At 40.1% G+C, this 12691-nt stretch overlaps 1 protein-coding gene across 1 annotated transcript in view; it reads left to right on the top strand.

Moving 5' to 3' along the window:
• Nucleotides 1–12691, top strand: part of LOC140479956 (uncharacterized) — a 58767-nt gene that overhangs the window by 34759 nt on the left and 11317 nt on the right. Inside the window, exons 2-3 of the mRNA XM_072574391.1 lie at nt 4895–5449; nt 6625–6933. Coding sequence (XP_072430492.1) covers nt 4895–5449; nt 6625–6933 — 864 coding nt within the window. The remainder of the gene's footprint in view (nt 1–4894; nt 5450–6624; nt 6934–12691) is intronic.

Below are 12691 nucleotides of genomic sequence, written 5' to 3' on the forward strand. Positions count from 1 at the left end.
ACAGTCTGAGGATTCCAGGTAGGCCATTTAGGATGGAGATGGGAAATATTTCTTCACCCAAAGAGTAATAAGCCTGCGGAATTCATTACCATAGGAAGTAGTTAGTGGCAAAACATTGAATGTATTCAACAGGTGGCTAGATGTAGCACTTGGGGGCAAATGGGATCAAATGGGGAGGAATCAGGAATAGACTGTTGAGTTGGATGACCAGCCATGATCGTGATGAATGGTAGAGAAGGCTCAAAGGGCTGAATGGCTTCCTCTTGCTCCTATCTTCTATGTTTCCATGCTAACAGGTCGATAGTTCTCCTCTTGTCCTCTACTTCTCTCCCTTAAGTAGTGGAGTTTCATTTGCTACTTTCCAATCTGCATGGACCTTTCCAGAATCCATAGAATGACCGTCCCAGGTTGTTGCTTGAATGTTCTGTGGGACAGATCTCCCACTTTTTGTACAAGCCGCAGATATTGGTAAGGAAGACTTTTTTTTAGAATTGACAGGATTGTTTGCTGTATTTGCTTCTGATACCAAGTGATCATTCTTGTTTTGTTCCTTTTTTGAGTGGCTTGGTAGACCATTTCAGAAAGCATTGCTATGGGTCTGAGGTCACTTACAAGCCAGACTAGTTGTTGGTAGCAAAGTTTCCTGAAGCTAGCAAATCAGTTTTTTAAAAAAATGATAATACTGGTGGCATGGTCACCAGAGACAATTGGCTGAGTGGCTTCCTTCTGCACACTCTAACAATTCTACAGTTCTCCTTTTATAGGTTCAAACTAACTGACCATGTAATCTTGGGTGACTGTACAAAGCAATAGTAAGGATGTGCTTAAACATGTTAGAATACAACATGCCATTTGGGTGAAATATTAAAATATCTAGGTAAATGAGGGGAAACTTTTTCCAAACAAAACAATTTTGTGTCCTAGTCGAGATTTTATCCTTCAATCTCAGTAAAAGAGATTTACTTGCTATTCAACTTTCTCGCTTGTCTTTTGTGAAGCTTTGCTTTCTGTACACTGCCTGTCGCATATACCTACAGAGTAATGACTACGTTTCAGAAATAATTTGGAGCTGTGAAAGGAATGTCCCATTGAAGAAGAGTAGACTTTGTTTCAATGAGTGCCTTTTCATGATCACTGGTTCCAAAGTTCTTCTCAATCATTTGGTACTTTTGATAAATGTCATCACTGTTATGTAATAGAAAAGACAATAGCCAGTCTACTAATGGCAAAATCCCACAGGCATCTGTGTGATAGTGTCAACATAATCTGTGCGTCTTTTGTTTTGTGAAGTGATGTCAGTTTGGGGCTGAATGTTTCCTAAGACTCATTCCCATGATTTTTAAAAATAATTTAAATGTTTTTAAAAATTTTAAATTTTTGTGTTCACTGAGGGGAGAACATCATAAAGATTGCAGCTTTCCTTCAGAATTATTGAAGATTTTAAGTCTGTTTGAAGCACTCCAGTACTCCTGAAGTGGTAAACATTCTGGACCAGAATTGAGCATTTGCGGAGCTTATCAGCTCTTATATCTTTTATTTTTGTGAAGGATGTAGTTCATTTTTGCCATTTAAAGTGTCGTCTCCTTATTTCTGAGATTAACCCAGTCACAACAGGTTAAATCTACTGAATGTGGGAAAGGGACACGAGGGGTGTAAGATTGGGAACGACAGCAAACCGTTCATGTTGAGCATGGGGATATATATTTTCAGCCCACCTTTTTAAAGTTTTCATGAAAATCATAACTTTAAATGGGAGCCCAGGTACCTTGTGAAATTTCAGAAATGGGAATATATTTTTCAGATTACAATTCCAGATAAGGCTGTTTATGTGCACTCAATCCATCAAGACCATGGTAGCAAATCACTGGAAGAGCTCCAACCAGCAGAAGATTTAAATCTATTGGACCTTGTGCTGTCAAGGTTATTTTTGTTTTGTGACTTATTTTTTTAAAAAGATATTAGATAGTAAAGCCAATAGCTTCAGAGATTAGCCAATCCATCACGGGATGTCTTTGAGCTTACAGCATTATTGTTCAACAGATATGCAGTTTATGATGCTGTGAAATGAACAAATCAGGATTTATTTATGGCTTAAAAGTAAAATATATAATGCATTTTGTTTTACACGTGTAAGGTTTGTACAGACCTTTTTCATGTATTTTAAATTTTAAATGCTGTATTCTTTTTCCTTCTTATAATTTCATAGTTGACAGTTAAGTATGAAATTTGTTTGGAAAATAAGCCAGCAAAGATTATAGAAGTTATTTGAAGTGTTATTGCTCAGAACACGTAATCTTCAATGACTTCCTGCCCATTATAGTACCTCATTTGTTACTCTCCCTGAACCATATTATTTCATATGTGCTTGGTAAATTAAAACTTTTCCTGTTTAGACAACAAAGTCCCAGGTTTTGGGCAGAAATGCCATAGCCATGTTCAGTTGTTCGAAGGCAGACAAGAATGGCTGATAAATTACATATTTCACAATAGCAGTTACATCCATGGATTTGAAGAATGATTGAGGAAAGGGCTGTGGATATTGTCTACATGAACTTTAGTAAGGCATTTGACAAGGTACCCCGTGGCAGGCTGGGAGAAAGGTGGACTCTCAGGAGATCTAGAGTGAGCTAGCTAGACTGATACAAAACTGGCTTCATTATAGAAGGCAGTAGTGGTGGAAGGGCTTTTCAGATTGGAGATTAGTAACCAGTGGTGTTCCACAGGGATCAGTGCTGGAACCTTTTTGTAAGACATAAATGATCTGGAGAAAGATATAGGTGGTCCAATTAGCAAGTTTGCAGATGACCCCAAAATTGCCAGAGTTACAGCTAGTGAGGAGGGTTGTCAAAGGATACGTTGGGATGTAGATTGTAGATTTGGGCAGAGAAATAGCAGATGGAGTTTAAGCTGGACAATAGCGAGGTGATGAATTTTAGCAAATAAATTCAGGTGCAAATTATACAATAAATGGCAGTACCCTTGGGAGCATATACGTATAGGTCCACAGATCTCTAAAAGTGACAGCACAGTAGATAAGGTGGTCAAGAAGGTATACAGCGTGCGTGCCTTTGTTGGCTGAGGCATCAAATGTAAAAGGTGGCAAGCTGTCCAAAACTTTAATTAGGCCACATTTTGGAATATTGTGTGTAGTTCTGGTCACCACACTGATGGAAGGATGTGGATGCTTTGGAGAGGGTGCAAAGAAGGTTTACCAGGATGTTGCCTGGTCTGGAGGGTTTTAGTCATGAGGAGTGGTTGGATAAACTCAATTCTTTTCACTGGAAAGGCTGAGATTGAGGGATGACCTGATAGAGAGATATAAAATTGAGAAGCGTAGAGTGAATAGTCAGATGCCTTTTCCCAGGGTGGAAAGGTTAACTGCAAGAGGGCACAGGTTCAAGGTAAGTTGGGGGTAAGTTAAGAGGAGAAGTGTGGAGAAAATATTTTATACTGAGGGTGGTGGGTGTCTGGAACACAACTTTGAGTTTGCTTCCACCACCTCCACAAGCAATGTTTTAAGGCTTGATAGACACACGAATGGGGGGGATAGAAACTACACTATGTGATAAGTAGTGGATCTAAAGGATTGGGAATTTGCACAGGCTTGATGGGCCAAAGGGCCTGTTTCTGCATTGTATTGTATTGATTGAAGTTTACTTTGGCTGGATAGATTTTTTTTTGTTTAATCAAGGGTAAATGTCACTATCTTTCCTTTTTTTGAGACTTATGGGCTAGATTGTGTAATTCTGAACAGGAAAAGTCCTGCTATAAATGTGTCAACATATTTTAGGAAGGAACAGAAAATGTTAGTCCCAAAAATTTAACACTGCTGTGACCACAATAAAAGTAAAGTCACCATAATCCTACTGGACCATAAGGCTGCCGCTCTCAATAGACAGCGATGACTGACTGGTGATGGTTTAACTTGAGGGTCACCATGCCGCTGGTGAAGGGTGAGGTTGAGAAGTAGAGTTTTTTTTATGATAACCTCAGCCGGTGCAGGAATTGAACCTGTGCTGTTGGCATCATGCAGCTAACTGAAGTAACTGACCTTGCACAAGGTATGTTGTGCCAACTCATGCTGATATCCAAATGGATGTCCACCTTGCATGTGTTCGGATTTGAAATGTTGTATAAACTATTGGCCATTTAAATTTGAAATTGCCTGGGAACTAGATTAACATTGCCCAGGTGAAAATTCATTTGGTCAAGTTTGAGTTCTAATTCTGCAGCCAAGCATTTCCCTCAGTACAAAAACATTAAAATCACTTGTTTTGTTTAAAACACACTGCTGTGTTGCCGGTTCACAATGTTACTACAAAGACTTGGTCAGCAATTGGTTGATCACAGGGGATGAGATTTGATTATTGCCCAATGACCCATTATTACACCTTTTTTCTTCTGTTGTTGTTGTTAAAGTAGTCATGAGTTTGGCTTAGTAAGTACTTGATCAGTAGTCTTCAACTGGACTAAACTGATGTGAAGAACATCCCGGTATAGAAGGTAAATTATTTTGGTGACCATTCCCTTAGATATAGAGTTAGGTTTCCCAGCACTTCAGTCAGATGAGATGAAGCAATGATGTGAAATTTGCATTGGGAAGCCCTTTTTACTGATTAAACTTGTATAACATTGATGGAAGAGTGTTGAGGTTTGTCTGTTCTCACAAACCAGATTTTTTTTTTTGGCAACTGTTCTGCTTGTCCGCTTGTCTATGTATTTTTGATCTTGGGATATGGTTGGATTCTCAACTCTGTAAAATCAAATAGTCCTTCATATAATTGAAATGTGTGCCACAGAAATGTGATGCATATGTCAAGAAAAACTGGCTATTGTATGACCCATCAATCCTTCCCATTTGAGAACTTTGTTCTATTTTCTTTTTTCAATTTAGGAAATCATCATCCAACAAGCCCAGGTGATTCAAAAACTGCAATGCCCAGTGATACACCTGCATTCAATTTGAATTCAACTGTACTGGGAATTAATAACTCTACAGCATCAACAGCCGATACTATCAATGACACTGTCGCTCAAGCAGACATTGGAAGTACCATGGCTTTTACTTCTATGACACCAAGCCTGAAAAATGAAACTAGCTTTAACAATTCATTAGAGAAGTCAACTGTCAGTATGCTGACTACTACACCAAATATCAGCAACTTGACCCAAAAGAGTGGATTGGCTAATAATGATACAAGCAGTGACCCGCAAAGGTCTGTAAATAACAGTAGTCCCATTCCAAAATCTGTGAGTCCCAGCGTTAGCTCCGTTGTAACAGAGTCAAATGGAAATGATGCTGAAGTGAGCTCTACTGTCAAAATTACAGCAATCCCAAAGCAAACAGAGACCTCTGTGAAAGTGTCTTCAACTTACAAAGACTCCACGCTCACAGTTAAATCAACTGGGATGTCTTCTACATTATCTGCTGGACAGAAGGAATCAAAAGGTAAAACTTCTGTTTTCTCTTGTTCGTAGTAGTTCTTTAAAACTTAATTCTATGCAGGAAGCTGCTGGCATTGCAGTGGGTTCTTTTTGAGTCTATACTTCTTTATCCTTTTGGCTAGAATTTGAATTAATGTTGTAGATGTGAAAACATTGTTGTTCGATAATAAAAATTCCACTTATAAACTTTCTGACTGTTTTATATAATGCTGGAAAAGCGCAGCATCTAAGGAGCAGGAGAATCGATGGTTTGGGCTAGAGCCCTTCATCAGGAATGAGGCTTTCATTCCTGATGAAGGGCTCTAGTCCAAACCGTCTACTCTGCTCCTCTGATGCTGCCAAATATGCTGTGCTTTTCCAGCACCACACTCTTGACTCTGATCTCCAGCATTTTCAGTCCTCACTTTCTCCTATGTTTTATATAGTCAGAGTCAGACTCTGCTGAACATAATCCAAAGTTAAACTAGTCCCACCTGTTTGCTCCTGGCCCTTATCCCACCAAACATTTCCTATTCATGTACTTATCCAAATGTCTTTTGAACATTTGTAATTGTATCCACATCCACCACTTCCTCAGGAAGTTCATTCCATATTCTAACCACCCTCTGTGTAAAACATTTGCCTTTCATGTCTTCTTTTAAATCTCTCTCTCTCTCTCTCTCTCTCTCTCTCTCTCTCTCTCTCTCTCTCTCTCTCTCTCTCTCTCTCTCTCTCTCTCTCTCTCTCTCTCTCTCTCTCTCTCTCTCTCTCTCTCTCTCTCTCTCTCTCTCTCTCTCTCTCCTGTCACCTTAATGTATCCCCTAGTGTTGAGATAGTTTTGAAGAACATTCTTAGGAAATGGTGTAATGAATGTGCTATAAAGTATTACTTTGGATTTCCAAAACTCTGCCATGCTGTCACATCAAATATTTGATGTAGTAATGATCTGTCTAAGGATGGATCCTCTGCTCATTCCTCAAGATTGTGCTTCTCTGCTCAATTCCAAGTAGGAGCCTCCCACTTTGTAATTAAACGTGAGGGAAATTAGGGGGAAAACTACATGGGTGCTTTCCTGTTGCCTTCTGTGCGTGTAACTTAAAGGAAGAACAACTCTTCCCAAATTGCTCCCTTTTGCGTTAACAATGTCTCTGGTTATTGCTAAATAACATTCACCTCTGTGAGCATCTCGTTCATTTTTAGATGCAACCAGCAGCTTTCCAACTGAACAATCCCCAGTGTCTACAACTCTACCAATGCAACCAACTTCCAAGACCAGGTTAACTTCCATGACAACCAGTGGCTCTGTAATGCCATCCACTGTCATCGTGCCCCTGTCCACCAGTCACACAAGCCCCACCACCACCACAACCACCACCACCATTTCGACCACCACTGCTACCACTGTGAGAGCAACTGCTCGAAGAGGCACCACAATCAACATAGCAACCACTTCATTTTCTGTGCAGCATATCGAGGGGAATTTGGCCAATACCAAAGAGGTGGTGAATGGTGAGTGATTTTAAAAAAAATTTTATTTATTATTTTTTTTTTGCAGCATATTTATCTCCAGTGAGGAGACTCTCAGAGTCTAAACACCAGAAAAAAAACAAGAAGTTCTGCTTAATTGCTCATTTGTATTGTATATTCAATGTAATGTCTGTTTTGTCATGTTTCTGAATTTTGCTGATTATTTCTTATGGTTTATAGAAATGTGATTATCGACAAGGATACTCTGGGTTGTTGTGTGCATCTTTGCTTTGGGTCACTATACAATCTAGCATGTTGTGATCTCAGCTGATGCTATTACTGGACAAATCAGATCCAAAAATATTACCCAAAATTGTTAGTGCACCAGTGTCTCAGACTCTAGCACCTCAGTAGGTTTGAATCATGTGTGACTTTAACGTGTAGACTGAAACTGCAGGTTGTGTTTTCCTGGAGCTATTATAAATGTGAACATCAACCTGCTTGGCTTTAAGTAACATTTTCAGGATTTTATCCCAACACTTCTGATCTGGGGAAAACACTAACACTTCAATATAAGATGAACTAATTTCCAATATTTTTCCCTTTTAAGACCACTGGTCTTTGCAGCTATCCTATTCCCAGGAACAGGGCTGACCAAAACTCAGTAAAACTGAAACGAAGTGACCCTCTCTAAGCTATGAACATTTACTTTTTATTTAAAAATTCTAGAAAACTCTAACAAGCCTTGAGACCCAATTAATTACTTTGCAGGGTCCCAAAACATTCTAAGGTAAGTAAAAATCCATCAATGATGCACACAAACCTTTTACATCTAAAGCAAGATGTCAAAAGCTGTTTAAAAAGAAATCACCATGGCTACAGAAATACTTGAAAGTTAATTAACTTTACATATACAGAAAGCTTGCTTGACATTAATTCAGAACACAAAACAAATGTACAGTAAATATTAAGTCTTGTTTACATTGCAAGTGAAATTATTGATTATAAGGTTTCATAACTGAATCCTGAAAAAATTGAATATATCTGCAAGAAATATATTGTGTAGGAAAGGGTTAAGCAGCCTGTACTTCAGAGATTATTCTTTTCCATTTAATGGATGTGGTATAGGTAGAGTGAGAATTGTGGAACCCACAGTTTTGAAATGATCCAGAAGCAAAGTATGGATTAAAAGCAGGAGTTTAGGCCAAATAAATTCTGTTCTTTTTCATTGTTTCATAAATTACTGTGTTTGGAATCTAAATTCATTGTAGCTATTTGTTAGAACTTACTGACTTTGAAGGAGACCAAGGCTTTCAGTAATCAGGTAAACTTTGTGACCTATTTCACATCACCTAGTGATCGTTCACAGGAGAGCATCCTCTGGTTCCTCAACGTCTAAGGAATTTTAGCCCAGCCCAGATGGAAAATTCCAAACAGTCCTTAAAGCCTGTTTCTCCCACTTTATGATGGATAAGTATCTCACGACTTCTCTTTGCATTTCTCCCTGATTTAAAAAAAAATACATTTACCAAACAAAAATTTATTGTTTCCTACTCTAAATTTCAGTTGATTTAGCCTTCATTGCTTCTCCAGGGAGGAGGTTCTAGAGTTCCAAGTTTAAAGGATTGAGTAAGGAGATTTGTACACAGAGGCTGGAATGCACTGACAGGGGATGTGGTAGAAGCAGAGATGATAGCAATGTTTAAGAGGTGCTTAAACAGACGCTGACGGGCAGGGAATAGATCGATATGAACTATGTACAGGCAGATGGGATTAATTTAGAATGACATTGTGGTTGGCATAGACATGCTGGGCTGAAGGGCCTGTTTTCATGCTGCACTGGTCAATGTTAAACAGAATGGAATGAAATGTCGGCGAGACACTCTTCCAACTACAAGCTGTTTCTGTCCCAGATTTGCTGCTGATAGATTCACTATAACCTTATGTGCAACAAATGCAGGACAGAAACAGCGTGCATTTGGCAGAGTAATGAGCAGACAAGATCTAGCGTTAAGGGAGATGGGGTCTGGGAGCTGGAAGGGGTTAAGAGCCAGTGGGGAGGTGTGACACTGACCGCCACCTTTATTTTTTGGGGTGTGGCACCAGGATTGGGAGGATTTGCCAAGGTCCAGGGCTCCACCTTTTGGACCCAAGGTAAGGGAATTGGCCAGCGGTGGCCAAGGGGTGGCAGGGAGGAGGAGCCATAGTCCACTTTGGGGAGGGAGAAGGAAACTTGAAGGGGTGTGCAAGAGTGTAGAAAATTTCTTGTTAAACATTTTGAATTTCTCTTGCCTACAGAGAAGTGGAGTTGAAGGCAGAGTTAGATTTTCAATCAGCAAATGTGTTGAAGGTTATGGGGAACAGGTGGGAGAGATGTTTTAAGACCACCCTGCTAAGTGATTCCCGCTTGGAATCAAATGGGCTAAAAGGGGTCATGAAGTAACTTTAGCAAGCAGAATTAAGGAGAATCCCAAGGCCTTTTTTTTTTCAAATGAGAAGCAAGAGGCTAACTAGCGAAAGAGTTGGTCCACTAAAGAATAAGGAAGGAAGGTTGTGTGTCGAAGCTGAGAGAATGGGTGAGATTCTGAATGATTACTTTGCATCAGTGTGCACTGAGGAGAGGGACATGATGAATGTTGAGATTAGAGATAGAAGTTTGTTTACTCCAGATCCCATTGACATAAGGAGGGAGGATATGTTGGGTAGGCTAAAGGATATTAAGGTGGACAAATCCCCAGGTCTGGATGGGATCTATTCCAGATTAAGGGAGGCAAGAGAGGAAACAGCTGGGGCCCTGACAGATACCTTTGTAGCATCCTTAAATACAGGTGAGGTGCCAGAGGACTGGAGGGTTGCTCATGTTGTCCCCCTGTACAAGAAGGGTAGTAGGGATATTCCAGGTAACTACAGACTAGTGTGCCTGATGTCAGTGGTGGGAAAGTTGCTGGAAAAAGTACTGAGGGATTAAATCTATTTATATTTGGAAAAGATATCATGTTGCATATCAGTGATGGGCAACATGGTTTTGTGCAGAGGAGATCATGCCTCACCAACTTAATAGAGTTCTTTTGAGGAAGTGACCAAATTGATAGGTGAAGGAAGGGCTGTAGATGTCATATACATGGACCTTTAGTAAGGCGTTTTGATAAGGTTCCCCATGGTAAACTAATGGAGAAAGTGAAGTCACATGGTGTGCAGGGTGTTCTAGCTAGGTGGATAAAGAACTGGTTGAGCAACAGGAGACAGTAGTAGGTGAAGGGAGTTTCTCGAAATGGAGAAAGATGACCAGTGGTGTTCCACAGGGATCAGTGTTGGGGCCACTGTTGTTTGTGATATACATAAGTGATCTGGAAGAGGGCACTGTTGGTATGATCAGCAAGTTTGCAGGTGACACGGAAATTGGTGGAGTAGCAGAAAGCATGGGGACTGTCAAAGAATACAAGAGAGTACAGATAGACTGGAGAGTTGGGTGGAAAAGTGGCAGATGGCGTTCAATCCAGGCAAATGTGAGGTGATGCATTTTGGGAAGTTAATTCTAGAGTGAACTATACAGTAAATGGAAGAGATTTGGGAAAAGTTGATGAGCAGAGCGATCTGGGAGTTCAGGTCCATCGTACCCTGAAGGTGGTTGCACAGGTGGATAGTGTTCAAGAAGGCATATGGTATACTTGCCTTCATCAGACTGGGTATTGAGTATAGGAGCTGGCAGGTCATGTTAAAATTGTACAAGACATTTGGTTTGGCCGCATTTAGAATAATGTGTATAGTTCTGGTCACCACATTATCAAAAGGATGTGGATGTTTTGGAGAGGGTGCAGAGAAGGTTTACAAGGATGTTGCCTGGTATGGAAGGTGCTAGCTATGAAGGATGGTTGAGTAGGTAAGGATTGTTTTCATTTAAAAAAAATGGAGATTGCGGGGGAACCTGATTGAGGTCTACAAAATAATGAAGGGTATAGATAGTGTGGATAGAAATAAGCTTTTTCCCAGGTGAAGGATTCAATAACGTGAGGTCACACTTTCAAGGTGAGAGGTGAAAAGTTTTAAGGGGGATACATGCAGAAAGTACTTCACACAGAGGGTGGAACGCGTTGCCAGCAGAGGTGGTAGAGGCAGGCATGATAGATTCATTTTAGATGCGTCTGGACAGATGCCTGATTGGGGGGGGAGCAGAGGGATACAGATGCTTAAAAATTGGGCGATTAGGTTTAGATAGTGGATTTGGATTGGCTCAGGCTTAGAGGGCCGAAGGGCCTGTTCCTGGGCTGTAAATTTGCTTTGTTCTTTGTTCTAGATCAACCATAATTGTATTGAATGGCGCAATAGCTTGGATGGTCCTATTCCCAATGTATGGAGTGCAGAAACATGGGGTTTTTTTATGCCAATAGACCAACTTCTGTAATTACATTCCACGTACAGAACAACCTCGATTATCTGAACAAGACAGGCAAGGAGTATTTTGTTCAATAACTGTTCTGTTTGTAAACCAAGGAAGCATTTACAGGTCCTTGAGATGTTGTTTGGATAATTGATGTTCGGATAACCGAGATTGTTCTGTGATCTAATTTCTTTATTTAGTTGAAGTTTTGAGAGTAATAACCCTTTCAAATGTTTGAAGTTGTCATTTGCTAAAATGAAGTTAATTTGGAGGATTGCACAGATAACTGTGAAAATGCCTTCCAAAAAGGAGAAAACCTCTAGAATGTTCTTGGAGCTTTCAAATCATTGGTAATTCTGTTAAATGTGTCAAGAAAGTGGGAATGTTTTGGATGTAGGTTTGCTCGCTGAGCTGGAAGGTTCGTTTTCAGACGTTTCATCACCATACTAGGTAACATCTTCTTTGAGCCTCCGAATGAAGCACTGGTGGTGTATCCTGCTTTCTTTTTATATGTTTAGGTTTCCTCAGGGAGGTAATGTCATTTCCTGTTCTTTTTCTTAGGGTGTGGTAAATGGGATAGAGTTCCGGTTGGAATGCCATACTTCTAGGAATTCCCTTGTGTGTCTCTGACTTGTCCTGGGATGGCTGTGTTGTCCCAGTCGAAGTGGTGACCTTTCTTATCCGTATGTAAGGATATTAGTGAGAGTGGGTCATGTCGTTTTGAGGCAAGTTGATATTCACGTATCCTGGTGGCTAGTTTTCTGCCTGTTTGTGCAATGTAGTGTTTGTTACAGTTCTTTTAAAGAGTCTGTCGTGAGCAACATTTAAGGGCTAAAAGAATAGCAGAGTAAAACAGCAGCACAATGTTTACAGAAATGATTAACGATGCCCACAACAGACTCCATAAAAGAACTATAACAAACACTACATTGGACAAACAGGCAGAAAACTAGCCACCAAGATACATGAACATCAACTAGCCACAAAATGACATGACCTGCTCTCACTAGTATCCTTACATATGGATAAGGAAGGAGACCATTTCAACTGGGACAACACATCCATCCGAGGACAAGCCAAAAAGAGACATGCATGAGAATTCCTAGAAGCATGGCATTCCACCAGAACTCTTTTCAACAAACACATTGACTTGGATCCCATTTACCACCCCCTGAGAAAAAGAACAGGAAATGACACCAACCCTAGGAAACTCAAACATAGAAAGCAGGATACACCACCAGTGTTTCATTCGGAGACTCACTGAAGATATTACTAGTAGGGTGATGAAACATCTGAAAACAAACTTCCCAGCTCAGCGAGCAAACCTACATCCAGAACCTCAACCTGAGCTACAAATATTCTCAAAATGCACTCGCGGGAATGTTTGTTACAATACATTTATGACTGAATAACTTGAAGTGG

Source organism: Chiloscyllium punctatum, chromosome 7 (genome assembly GCF_047496795.1).
Source record: "Chiloscyllium punctatum isolate Juve2018m chromosome 7, sChiPun1.3, whole genome shotgun sequence".
Lineage (NCBI taxonomy): Eukaryota > Metazoa > Chordata > Chondrichthyes > Orectolobiformes > Hemiscylliidae > Chiloscyllium > Chiloscyllium punctatum.